Raw genomic sequence first — 14,181 nt, forward strand, 5'->3', positions numbered from 1 at the left:
TCACTTGGACTCGGGAAGGGGAACATCACACACTGGGGCCTATCATGGGGAGGGGGGAGGGGGGAGGGATGGCATTGGGGAGTTATACCTGATATAAATGATGAATTGATGGGTGCTGACGACCTGATATAAATGACGAGTTGATGGGTGCAGCACATCAACATGGCACAAGTATACATATGTAACAAACCTGCACGTTATGCACACGTACCCTAGAACTTAAAGTATAATAAAAAAATAAATAAATAAATGAATAAAAAATAAAGATTAAAGAATAAAGAAAAAAAAATGAAAAAAGCCCTAACCTATAAGCCTCCTATGAGGTTGATTTGAGGAATAACTCTGTCTCCCACATGGTGTGGCTGGCCTTGTGTCAAACAAACTCTGTATTTACTGCAAAGCTGAGGGAGGTGATATGATTTGGTTGTGTCTCTACCCAAATCTCACCTTGAATTGTAGTTCCCATAATTCCCATGTGTCATAGGAGGGACCTGGTAGGAAATAATTGAATCATGGTGGTGGGGTCTTTCCCATGCTGTTCTCATGACAGTGAATAAATCTCAAGAGATCTGATGGTTTTATAAAGAGGAGTTCCCTGGCACACGCTCTCTTGCGTGCTGCCACATAAGATGTGACTTTGCTCCCCCTTCACCTTCCGCCATGTTTGTGAGGCCTCCCCAGCCATGTGGAACTGTGAGTCAATTAAACCTCTTTTATTTATGAATTGCCCGGTCTCAGGCATGTCTTTATTAGCAGCAAGAGAATATAGGAGGTTATATGTATGTTAGCTCCCTGTCCTGATGAGTCTCTGAGTTTTCTATCTCTAGCCTAGAGGGTTCCTGAGGAGCAACTGAAAGAAAACTACATTTCTTCTCATTTTCTGGAGGGATTCCTGGCAGAAAACACTGCCTGGCGACTCTTTGTCAGCCTCCCCTCCCTTCCCCAGTAGTTGATCCTGTCCAACACCTGCTGTCACCAAAGTTCTTCCCCCAAGCAACTGAGGGCAAGGGAGATCAGAGGGGGCAGCCCAATGCCATAGAATTCACACCTATCCCTTGGAACCCACAAGCTGTGCCCATTACTTGGACAATGTCATTTTGGAGACATGCTCCCAGCCTACTTCTCCCTCAAGTTTGAAGCTATTTGTGTGCATGACAATTTTTTGCAAAGGCCCAGGTGGCCCAATGTTATCAACATTGTCATAACCTCAGCTTCTACAAATTCTGGGGCAAAAGCAGAGATTGCAACAGTGGCTCTGAATCAGACCTCCTCCACCTCCCACTAAGGGAGGGACCTCAGGGTATGAAACCTCTCTGTGCCTCAGTCTCCCCATAGTAAATCTTCAGGAATTGGGTTGTTGTAAATATTAAACACATGCCAAGCTCCTAGCATAGTGCTTGGCACACAATTTGGGTTCAGTAAACATGGGCTACTTAGCTACTACTGCCAAGACCATTCTTATTCAGCCCAGATCACAGAAACTTGTAGGGACACGGCAGAGGTGGGTCCTCCAATCTCGGCTTTTAATCTCCCTCCACTCACTCGGTGAACCATCTTTGTCTTTGGCTTTGCTCTTTGTGCTAAGCCCATGAGCCCTGGCTCTAAGGACTCAAAGCTTCGCAGGGTTGAGAAATATTTGCCCACAGAAACCTCCCATGCCTCTTACTAAGAGCCTTCTCCATGCTCCCAAAAGGCAGGTCTCCTGGCACACAGGGAAGAACAGAACAAACCCATGTTCATTTTCTGTTGCTGCCTCGGGGGTTTATTTAAGAGAACCGGTTTCCTTCTGGAACCACAGACGAATAAACAACCTGAGGCCACGGGCCATGGGCAGATTGCCATACAGGAGGCTCAGGGAATCTTACCTATCCTGAGACATGTCAGCGCCTCCCATGGCTCCACAGGGTCCCTGTGTTCTCACTACTCAGAGCCTTACCCAAAAGACAGGGCCCTTTAAGGATCTCGACTTCCCAGATGAGAGATCTGGAGGGCCCCAGGGAGGCCATGTCCCAGGCTTCCACACCTAGACAAGGCAGGCCCGAGTGGCCCTTAGCACTACCTGGGCAGGTACACAGCCGTACCTCCAGGCTCTCCTCCCAGCCCTTCTCCCAAGCCCTCCTTGACCCCAGCCTGAGAGCCCATTCTATTTCCCTACCATCATGGTTTGTAGGGACCCAGTTCCTCTCTGGTTCTCAGCTGGATACGGCACTGTAACAGAGACAGGATGCAGTCTTTTGTTTACCACTGCATTCTCAGCACATAGCCCTGCACCTGGCACCCAGTAGGTGTATAACTATTGTCTTGCAGATAAGTGAACAGAGATGGCAATCATATCTGCCTCATGCTGTCATGGTGGGTATTAAAGAAGGTGATGGGTGGACAGTACCTTACATGGTGTCTGGCACACAGTGAGCATGTCACATTGGCAGCGGTTAATGGTGGCTGCTCAGCTCCCAAACACTGGCCAGGAGCTGTGCACCCTGTTTGGAGGCCATGCTTGGGTTCAGCCACTCCCTTGACTGCCTCCCATTCTTCCTCTAGTCTCCCAATGCTTCTAGCCTGGCCTCAGGATCCCCTATCACTCAGGGCCTGGTATGACACCATTCTAGCACTGTACAGGGAAAGCTGGGGTGGAGGTGGGCAGGACAGAGGATAGAACAAGATGTTATCAAGAAACCTTCAAATGTCCCAGACTTTCTTAAGGAAAGTATTTCTTGGGAAACACCTCTCTTGGTGTCTAAGCTGGCTGAGGGCCCGCAACAGATACTTGCAAACAGACACTCACAAACCTACCCCCATTTCCTCCCCTTCCAGGGACAAGGTGCCAGGTGGTAAAGGAGGCAGGGCTGCTCCCAGCAGTCAAAGAGCCTCATTGCTGAGCATTTTCCAACACCTGAACCCCAAACAGTTTTAAGACGTATGGAGATTTCCTTTCCCCTAAGGTAAGCTTTTCTGAGGCAGTCAGGATAGAGCAAACAGCCAGCATGGGGCCTGGATGCCTGGGTTCTCAGCCTGCTCATGACAGCCTTCATTCCTCTACATCTTTGCTTATGCCTCTGGGATGGGACAGATCAGCAAGGTTCAAACATTCCTCAGAGGTGCTACCCTTGGGTCAAATTGAATTGTACCAAGACATGACTCGATATGCTGAAGATGAAGGTGAAGATCTGCCGGTCCTGTGTCTCCCTGATGGCCCCATTTGTTTTCCTGCATCTCCCCACGTGCTGCAGTGGCCACTGGCCTTGGGGCATGTGACACACAGCATTGGGGCAGCCAGGCCTCAGGCCCTCCATGCGCCCCAGCAAGGAGCAGCAGCACCATGCTTAGAGAATGTGCAGACCCTGTCCTGGGCAGCTCCAGGGCTGGGGCTGGGGATACTAGGCTGGGATGCTCCTGAGCAAGCTGCTGGGGCTCTGGCTGTGATACATGCTGAAACCCAGCCTCCCTGGGCAGAGAGGTCACACAGGGACTACTTAGAAGGTTGCCAGGGAAAGGAGTCTTCTCCACAAGGGCCAAGATCAAGCTGGAGACTGTCAGCCCCATCAGATGTCTGAGGTGACAGGAAAGGACTCTGGGTCCAGTTCTTCCATTACACAGGATAGGACTACGGGCCCAGCCTTTCCATTACATAGAAAAGGAGCATGAGGCTCAGGAAGGGCAGTATCTAACCTGAGGAGACAGGGAACTGAGTGGTAGAGCTGAGAATCAAAGTACCTCAAGGTACTGAAATACGTCTCCTACCACTGCAAGCCTATCCTTCCTCCAGAGCCGGCACTCTCTCTGCTCTGCACAGCAAGTGCCTTCCTGTTCTTTCTACCCTCCTTCGGGAAAGCCACTGCCAGCAAAGATGCAGAAAACTCTTTCCCAGTGAGGAGGAACGAGAGATAAGGTTTGTGGTTCAGAAATGGCTACGTCGCACAACAAGAAGTGAAACTCTAACAGGAAAGGCAAGGGCTGAAGGACAGGCAAGGGCAGGTAAGGGCAGGAGACAGGTGGTCAGGAGCAAGGCCTTGCCTGCTGCACTTCCTGGCATGTGGGCCAGGTGAGGTCGGGACTCTTAGCTTTTGGATGAGACATACGTGCGTAGGAGTCCCAACTCAGCTGGGGCTAGCTTCGTGGGGATGAGACCAGTGTGTTCATCCAAGCACCATGCTTGGCTTAATGCTTTGCTGTTGCCATTGTAAAATATGGCATAATTTTTGAACAAGGGGCCTTAGCATTTTGCACTGGGTACTGCAATATTTGCCTGCAGAAACCTCCCATGCCTCAATCTCACTGGTGGCTCTCACTCACCAGCGGCTAATCGTGTGTTCTTGAGTAACTGTTTTAACCTCTGGGAGCCTCTTTTCTCATCCGTAAAATGGAGATAGCAGCACCTGCCTCACAGAATGGTTACAAGATGAATGAGGAGAACATATGTAAAGTTCCTAGCGAGTACCTGGCACATAGCAAATACTTAATGACAGTTACTGCTTCAGATTAAATAGTATTAAAACCACACCTTGTTTTATTGTACTTCACTTCATTTCACTTCACAGATATTTCATTTTTTACAAATTGAAGGTTTGTGGCCAGCTTGAGTCCAGCAAGGCTATCGGCACCATTTCTCTAACAGCATGTACTCACTTGATATCTCCGTGGCACATTTTCATAATTCCCACAATATTTTCAACCTTGTTGTAATCATTATATCTGTTAGGATGATCTGTGATCTTTGATGTCACTAACGTCCTTGTTTTGGGGCACAACAAGCTGCGTTCGTATAAGAGAGTCAGCTCAATCATGGCTATTCTGACTGCTCCACTGACAAGCCAGCCATTCCCTATCTCTCTCCCTCTCCTCAGGCCACCCTGTTCCCTGAGACACAACAATATTGAAATTAGGCCAATTTGTAATCCTACAATGGCCTCTAAGTGTTCAAGTGAAAGGAAGACTTACAGTGTCTCACGTTAAATCAAAAGCTAGAGATGATTAAACTTAGTGAGGAAGGCATGTTGAAAGCTGAGACAGGTCAAAAGAGCTAAGCTTCTTTTGCCCAAGAGTTAACCAGGTTGTGAATGCAAAGGAAAAATGCTGGAAGAAAATTAAAAGCACTACTCCAATGAATACACAAATAATAAGACAGTGAAATATCCTTATTGCTGGTATGAGGAAAGTTTTGAGTAGTCTGGATAGAACATCAAATCAGTCACAACTTTCCCTTAAGCCAAAGTCTAATCCAGAGCAAGGGCCTAACTCTCCTCAATTCTCTGAAGGTGGAGAGAGGTGAGGAAGCTGCAGAAGAAAAGTTTGAAGCTGGCAGTGGTTGGTTCATGAGGTTTAAGGAGAGAAGCCATCTCCATAACATAAAAGTGCAAGGTGAAGCAACAAGTGCTGATGTAGAGGCTGCAGCAAGTTATCCAGAAGATCTAGCTAAGAGAATTGATGAACGTGACTATACTCAGCAACACGTTTTCAATGTAGACAAAACAGCCTTCTATTGGAAAAAGATGACTTCAGGACTTTCAGAGCTAGAAAGGAGACATCAAGGCCTAGCTTCAAAGTTTCAAAGGATAGGCTGACTCTCTTGTTAGGGACTAATGCAACTAGTGACTTTAAGTTGAACCCAGTGCTCACTTACCATTCTGAAAATCCTAGGGCCTTTAAGAATGATAATCAATCTGCTCTGCATGTTCTAGAAAAGGAACAAGGCCTGGATGACAGCACATCTGTTTACAGCATGGTTTCCTGAGTATTTTAGGCCTGCTGTTGAGACCTACTGCTCAGAAAAGAATATTCCTTTCAAAATATTACTGCTCATTGACAATGCATCTGATAACTAAGAGTTCTGGTGGAGATATACAAGGAGATGAATGTTGTTTCCAGGCCTGCTAACACAGCATCCATTCTGCAGCCCGTGAATCAAAGAGTGATTTTGACTTCCAAGTCTTATTACTTAAGAAATATATTTCTTAAGGCTATAGTTGCCATAGATAGTGATTTTTCTGATGTATTTGAACCAAGTAAATTGAAAAACCTTCTCGAAAAAATTCACCATTCTAGATGCATTTAAGAGCATTTGGGGTTCATGGGAGGAGGTCAAGATAGCAATGTTAACAGGAGTTTGGAAGAAGTTGACCCCAACCCTCACAGATAATTTTGAGAGCTTCAAGGCTTCCGTGGAGGAAGGAACTGCAGATGTGGTGGAAAAAGCAGGAGAACTGGAATGAGAAGTAGAGGCTGAAGATGGGGCTGAATGGTGCAATCTCATGATAGTATTTAACAGTTGAAGAGTTACTTCTTATGGATGAGAAAGAAAGTTTTTCTTGAGATGAAGTCTACTAGTGGTGAAGATTCTGTGAATGTGAATGTTTTGAAATGACAACAAAGGATTTAGAATATTCCATAAACTTAGCTGATAAAGCAGCGGCAGGGTTTGAGAGGATTGACTCCAATTTTGAAAGAAGTTCTACTGTGGGTAAAATGTCATCAAACAGCATCTCATGCTATAGATGAAACTTTTGTGAAAGGAAGTCAATGGATGTGGCAAACTTCATTGTTGTCTTATTTTAAGAAATTGCCACAGCCCACCTCAACCTTCAGCAACAACAACCCTGATCAGTCAGCAGCCATCAACTTCGAGGCAAGACCCTCCACCGACAGAAAGATTACAACTCACTGAAGACTCAGATAATTGTCAATAATTTTTAGTACTAAAGTATTTTTAAATTAAAGTATATATATATATATATTTAAAACATAATGCCATTGCACACTTAGACTACAATAAAGTTATGTACATCCCTACTTCATCTCACACCACACCTCAGATATTACATGTTACATGAAGTACACTGTAACACGTAATATGTAGTCTAACATGTAAACTGTAGTCTAAACATAACTTTAAATGAACTGGGAAATCAAAAAGTTCATGTGACTTTTACTGTAATACTTGCTTTACTGCAGTGGTCTGGAATCAAACCCATGTCTCTGAGGTATGCCTGTAATTACGGACGACCAGGTGACAAGGTAAATGCCTTGCTCAATAAAAGGATTTTAACAACCACGTCCCAGATCCCACAAACCAAGAAAGGGCCACAGGTCCCAGACACCAGCCTGTGCTCCCCTGGCGTCTTACCATCCTGAAACGGTTGTGTCTGCATCTGCAACCGGATCTTGATGAGGTCCACGGGCCCTCCCAGCCCGACAGAGACCACACCGGCCACCATGCTGGCCAGGAGCAGGTCCGAGAGCGGGCGTGGAGGACTGGCCTCGGGCTCCCTGCAGCGGTGCTGGCTGAGGAACCGCTGCGTGTTACTGAAGACCCCAAACACCACGGAGTTGTAGACGGCAATGCTGGCAAGGGGGAAGGACATGCCCTTGAAGAAGCCAAACACCTGCAGTGAAACCCAGAAGGAAGAGGCGTGAGGACCCGGGGCTGCCGTCACAGGGCCTGCAGGATGGCAGGGAACACCACCGGACACATCTGCCCAAGTGTCAACGAAGAGAGGGGAAGAGGGTGCTGATGCGACAGGAGGCAGAGGGTCAGGGGCCGCTCAGGGGCAGGCATCCTTGCTCTGAGGACAGTCCGGCTTCTGCAAGCCGCTTTGTTTCCTATGGGTGGTGTCCTGGCCTGGAACCCACATGTGCCGGGAGGGGCAGTGATCTTGGGCTGGAAAAAAGTCAGGCTGTGGCCACGGGGGAACCTGAGGAGACCTTAGGAGCAGTGGGCTGGCCAAGCACCACACGCCCCCACCTCATACACCACAACAAAAACATTCTCCAGGCACTGGCCAGGGGCCAGGCCCTGGGGAACAACCATAAGAAAGCAACGGCCTCTGCCCTCACTGAGCTCATAGTCTGGGGAAAGTGAGGTGTGGAACAAAGTGACAGGCAGTTACAACATAGGCAGCCTACTAAGCCTGTGGTGTAAGACAGGGGTTCCCCAGATCCCTGAGGGGTGCCTGGGCCAGCCTGTAGATGAGTGCCCACGAGCATGAGTGTCTCCTGCCAGAAGTGGCTGAAGCGGTTACACAAGGATGCAGGATGCGCACACACGGGCTGCAGGAGGCTGAGGAGGGGGTGCTGCAGGCTAGGGTTCGGCCCCTTCCACACGGCATTCTGGATGAACACCACAGATGTGCTGAGGAAAACCGGAAAATTCCACAGGCCCTTGGAGGAGTCAGGGCAGCACATGCATGCCAAATCAAATGTGAGAAAGTACTGGGAAGCTATTGTGCAGACTCCAGGCTGTGCACAAACCCACTAGTCCTTGCTGCACACACTGTACCCTGGCTGCCAGAGGCAGGGTGCCTCACACACACCAGCACATGCACACACATGTGCATATATACACATGTATGCACACACACACGTGAACACACCCTGCTTCATACTGTTCTTCCATCACAAGATCCTTCAGATAACTTGGATGTGGCTTAGCCATGAATGGCTATGCCTCAGAGAAACCGTGCGCAGTCCCCACCAAAACCTCGGAGCTGGGACGCAGGCTGGCAGACAGTCGGGAATGTGTGCCAAAAGGAGAATCAACACCACTTTCAGGGGACTGTGGACTCCCACAACATCACCCGGGAACACCAAGTGCTAGGTTTGCAGTGCTCGCCCCAATTGTAAAGCAGCCGATCAAGGGAGTTACAACAACTCCCTGATGCAAGACACACTTCATCTGTGGGAAAACTCTAGGTGCTTGCAGGAGGCTTCCGAGCCCCAGGGCACTTGTTAGGATGGAGTCCGGTGGAGACAGTGGCTACAATGGGGCCACATTTCCAGTGACTCAGAGAAAAGTCAGAGGGCTGCGACAGGGTTCCACCTGACGGTTTCTTTAAATCAGGTCATTTCATTCAAAATTCTAAAGCTGATTCTAAATTCCAGAAAGAGGGGCCTCAGAAAGTCTTCCTGGAGCACATGCCAATTCTCAAGAAGGGAGTCTGATGCATCCTCTACAAAGTATCGTGCGGTTTTCCCTTTGGAAAAGGAACACCTCAGGTCACACGGTCTCAAGCAACCTGGGCGCAGGTAAACTCTGGTATCTAGGCTCAGACATGCCTGACTGCCGCCAGGCCAGAGAAAGGGAGGTCTATCAGCACACGGTTTGCCAGTCACTCGTTCCTTTGTGAAAAACTGAGTGATCGCCTTGTTTTTGCAGGAATTTTCCACACTGCGGCTCCAGATTCTTCAGGATTTCTCCATAGTGGTTACACAAAACCGGAGTTTTTCTTCAGTTATGCTGTGGTAGGTGGCAGGGGTGAGTTTAGGTAACATGTAATATTTGAGGTATGGTGTGAGATGAAGCAGGGAGAATTGAGCTGAGTGTGAAGAGCAGAATGAGAGGTCCCCACCTGTAAGCTGGTGTGGGGCTGTGGCCCTGGTCCCTAGCCCGTGGGGTCCCAGGCAGGCATCACTCCACCGGCCCAAGGGGCACTTACGCTCTCCCTCCTGTACACCATGCGAATGCAGCTGAGGGTGTTTCCGTAGCCGACGCCAGCCTGCAGGCGAGTCTGTGGAGAGAGGCAAGGGCATGGATCGGCTCAGAGATCACTCATAGCCCACTGCTCCAAAGATGCCCGGAGGGAAAGGCCCTGCTCATAGTGACCCCCGCCAGCAAAGGGTCTGGGTTTCAGTCCAGGCCAGTCTGGTGCTCTGTTTCTGGCTTGCACTGCCTCCCTCCAATGTCCCATTCAGACTCACTCATTGCAAAGAAGCCTGCTTTGCTGAAAGAATGGCAAAGGCCAGCTAGTTGTGCCGAATGATTGTATGATTCCCGCCTCTTGAGTATAAAAACTAAACTGGGACTCTACCCTATCTGCTGTCTGTCGCTGCCCCCTCCAAAATATCCTTGGGGAGACCTGCTCTTCTTGTTCCTAGAACCACCACCCTAGGCGTCATCCCTCACCCTCAGCAGAAACATGGCCTGAAGCCCTCCCTGGTCTCCTGCTTCTCCCTCACTTCCTCCATTTCTCTTTATATAACAGGCAGACTGATCATTTTCAAAGGTCAATGAAGCCTCCAGTGGCCTCCCATCAAATGTAGGATAAATTCTGTACTCTCCCTGAGACTGGGAGGCACCTGTCTCTCACCCCATGTGCCATCTCCTCTCCCCCGGGCCCTGCATGAGCTGCATGTTCCCAGACCCTGCAGCAGCAATTCTTTCCTGCCTCCATCCAGCTGCCCCTACTGTTCCCCACTTCTGGAAGGCTCTTCCTCCAGCTCCTCCTCATCTTTTAGGTCTGAGTCGAAATGTCGAGTGGCCCTATGTGTTTGATTACATAGGGTTTATGTTGTAAACATAAACTAGGGTCACCCCTAGTTTATGGGGTGGACCCCATAAACTAGGGTTTATGGACCACCTGTGTTACTTTCCTTTCATCTCCAGAGCTGGGCATAGCTCTGGCACAGCGGTCCTTTTGCACTGACTGAACAAGGACTGTACGGCTAAGGTGTGATGGCCTCTAATGGAGGCTGGCTTTGGTGACCAGGGGCAGCAGCTGACAGGCCCAGAGGGTCTGAGTAAGTCCACTCAAGAGTAACCCTGCCCTAGCCTTCGAGGGCTCCACTTATTTTAAGATATGCAGCCTATAATTCTCTATCAAAACGCTGTGTCAGCATGCACAGCATGTCATGCCTGTGCATGAAGGTGCCATGAGACCACCAAAGAGGAGATTCTATGCGGCCCAGTTTGCAGTGAGAGGCTGAGACCCAGAAAAGCAGGCTAGCTCTTCACACAAACCACCTGAGCCCAGCTCTGTAGACAAGTGGAGGAGGCCCTGGAAGGGTACATGTAGTTAAAACGGTGATCTCAGAGTTGAAGATCACAGGCGATGTTTTCCTGCACGGGACTTTCCTGCGTTTTCCAACTTTCCTACAATCAGCAGATGTTACTTTCATTATTTTTAGTTTAGGTAGTTTAAAACTAATGTAAAGTATACAACTCATATGGAAATAGATTTTCTCAAAAACAACAACAACAACAAATTAATGTCACATGTAAGGCTAAAGCTTCATTGGACCCACCTTTGCTCTCACCCCGCTCCTCCCCTGAGTTTATGACCATGGCTAATAACATGGCCAAGAGTTTGAGAAGCACCCATTTAAATAGTTTTATAAACATATGTAGCCATAGGAAAATATAGGAAATAGTACACACCCTGTTCATAAGTATTACTTTCATAATCAGAGAAGTGTGTTTACTGACTCACTCAACCAATATTTGTTCGGGGCCTATTTTATTGGAGGCACTATTCCAATCTCGGGGAATTCAGCAGTAAAGAAACCAGAGTCTGCCCTCATGGAACTTACAATCTGGTGGAGTCAGAAAAGATGGTCAATAAAAAGTAATTCCCAAGGAAATATATATTTTAGATGAAGACAAGGACTATAGAGGAAAATAAACCAAGGATAAGAAGAGCTGGGTGATAAGAAGGAAAAGGTAATTTTAAATTGGGTGGGGGAGACTCCCTGGAAGATGCAGCAAGATGAGAACTGGGCCTTCAAGGTCTTCTTGTTGAGCAGAACCACAGAGGCTTATCTCGGAGTGGGATGTCCACAACCAGGACAATGACTTGGGCCAGGTGGTAACTTAGGAGGTGTTGGAGGGGTGCAGGTCTCTCTCTGTGCCCCATGTAAGGCTGTCATGAGGTCCAACCCTCTCCCAGGGCTGTCTCTGGAAAGTGAATCCACAGAATGTTTGACTACCACCCACCCGCTGCAACAAGTAATCAAGTTCCTGCTAAGAAAATTGAGAGGTTGAGTCACTCAAGCCAATAATACATGAAGGAACTCAACCTGAGAGCCAAACCTAGATCACAGAATAATTTCAAAGCCATGGAACAAAGGTCTGTCAGGCATGCTGAGCACTCGGGTAGGCTGGCACTGAGGCCAGCAGCAAAGCCCAAGTCTCTAGGGTCCCCAGTGATAGCAGGAGAAGGCATTGAATTGTACCAACTGCACACTGACCATCATGTAAAACTGACCTCATTAAATCCCACAGATACTCTAAGGCACTGATACTGGCCCCATCTTACAGATGAACACAACTGACTCCTTACATTAGTTTCCTGTTGCTGCTGTAACAAATTACCCCAAACTTCATGGCTTAAAACAGCATGAATGCGCATTCTATTACAGTTCTAAGACCAGAAATCTGAAATGGGTCTCAGTGGACTAAGATCAGGGTGCTGGCAGGGCAGCACTCCCTCGGGAGGCTCTTGAGGAGAATCTGTTTTCTTGTCTCCCCCAGCTTTTGGGATTCACCCCGTTTCCCAGAGCCCCAGCATCATGGCTCCTCTTCTCTCCCTGCTTCTGTTATCACATTGTTTTCTTCCTCTTCTGTAGGAAGAAATCTAAATCTCCCTCCACCTCCCTCTTATAAGGATATTTGTAATTACATTTAAGAACCTCCCCGATAATCCAGGATCCTCCTCCCATCTCAAGATCTTTAACATAATCATACCTGCAAAGTTTTCTTTTGCCATGTAAGATGACATTCACAGGTTCCACGGATGAGGACACGGGCATGTCTGGGGACCATCATTCAGTCAACCACACTGACTCACATGGTTTCCCCCAGGAACCTGGCCCCCTCGTTTGGTTCATCCCTAAGGCCTTTCACTCCACAGGACCCCAGAGGCTGCTATTTCCACCAACCTGTAGCCTACTGAGACCAAAACAAGTCCAGTCCAAGCTCTTAACCAGGTGTGACTGCCCTGAGGGTTGGGTTCTCTGACCTATACATAGTGTTAGGTGTATAATACGTACTCAATGAACACCTATGAAAGACAAGAGAGAAGAGAGTTTGGTTCCCTAGCCCAGCTTCAGTGCTTTTAGTTATTAGGGAAAATATCTCCAAATCTGAGGTGTCCAGAGCCCTCATTTTGGGCCTACAGAATGGATGGTCTTGCCATTATCTTTCTCATCTCTCCTGGTTATGCAGAATCAATTTTAAGACTTGCTTAGATTTGGACTCTTTCACTTTGGCAAACCTGCTCCTACTGTATCAAGTAAGATAAAATTAAGTATAATTTTATATATTTAATGTACATCCCATATTAATATCATCCACATAGACCTCCATGAAAGCTGAGTTGCATTTGACTATTTAACATGAGGTTATACTTTGTAAATATTTAGTGCAGCATTAATTTTGATTGTGTACTTTTCTTCTTATATACTGTTTTCTCAGGTCTCTGATGCTTTCTTTGGTCCTTATAGAGAATGGGGGCCCTGGATTCTGTGAATGCAGTGGATACATCTTGAAGATCATGGGCCTTCATGCAATATTTAGCTGAAAACTATGAGCTTCATGTCAGGGGTGCTATGAATCTCATGCTACTCCAGTTCATGGTGTCCCTCCCATTGGAAGCTCTCAACACCCCACAGCTGAAAACCCAAGGAGAAGCGGATGAGTGCTCAGTGTCAGGAGGTGAGGTGGCTAGAGCCTCAGTGCTTAGAGTTGAGTCACTGCCTGGCCTGTCCCTGATCTGGCAGAGCAGGCCATGCCCTGAGTGTCCTGGGCCAACATGCATGCCCCAGACTGGACTGGGTAGTGAGGGGGCAGCCTGGAATGGTGGGGAGCATGCTGAAGCAAAACAAGAACACCCAGTGGGATGTTCATAAGAAGGAGGCAGACACCACCCACCCCAAAGCCTGTCCATTGCAGTCCAGTCCCAATGGTCTACAGGAGTGGTCCCCAACCTTTTTGGCACCAGGGACCAGTTTTGTGGAAGACAATTTTTCCACAGACCAGGGTGGGGTGATGGTTTTGAGGTGAAACCATCAGATCATCAGGCATTAGATTCTCATAAAGAGCAGACAACCTAGATCCCTCACATACACAGTTCATAATAGGGTTTGTGCTCCTCTGAGAATCTAATGCTGCCACTGATCTGACAGGAGGCAGAGCTCAGGCAGTAATGCTCCCTTGCCCACTGCTCACCTCCTGCTGTGCGGCCCAGTTCCTAACAGGCCACAGACTGGTACTGGTACGGTATGGGAGTTGGGGACTCCTGGTCTAGAGGCAGCCAAGCCCTGACTAGAAAACCCAGCCATGTTGCATCAGACATAGCTACCAGCCAGGCCTCCCCAACCTAAGACCACACAGCCAAGGGCACAGGAAGAAGTCTTTCACTGGGTCAGCAGCACAGGCCTTGTAGCTGGATGAGTCCTGGGACCCCAGAAAAGTGA

General features: G+C 48.1%; 1 protein-coding gene across 2 annotated transcripts in view; it reads right to left on the reverse strand.

Moving 5' to 3' along the window:
- The window catches only part of SLC25A48 (solute carrier family 25 member 48), a 60,568-nt gene that overhangs the window by 35,170 nt on the left and 11,217 nt on the right, over window positions 1-14,181 (reverse strand). For both annotated transcript variants that reach the window (XR_002726699.2, XM_023193884.2), the window contains exons 3-4: window positions 9,429-9,500; window positions 7,121-7,379 (exon numbers count right to left, since the gene is read on the reverse strand). Coding sequence is in view for 1 of the 2 variants with exons in the window: in XM_023193884.2 (XP_023049652.1) it covers window positions 7,121-7,379; window positions 9,429-9,500 (331 nt within the window). In the remaining variant the exon portion in view is untranslated. The remainder of the gene's footprint in view (window positions 1-7,120; window positions 7,380-9,428; window positions 9,501-14,181) is intronic.

Source organism: Piliocolobus tephrosceles, chromosome 4, assembly GCF_002776525.5.
Source record: "Piliocolobus tephrosceles isolate RC106 chromosome 4, ASM277652v3, whole genome shotgun sequence".
NCBI classification, from domain to species: domain Eukaryota; kingdom Metazoa; phylum Chordata; class Mammalia; order Primates; family Cercopithecidae; genus Piliocolobus; species Piliocolobus tephrosceles.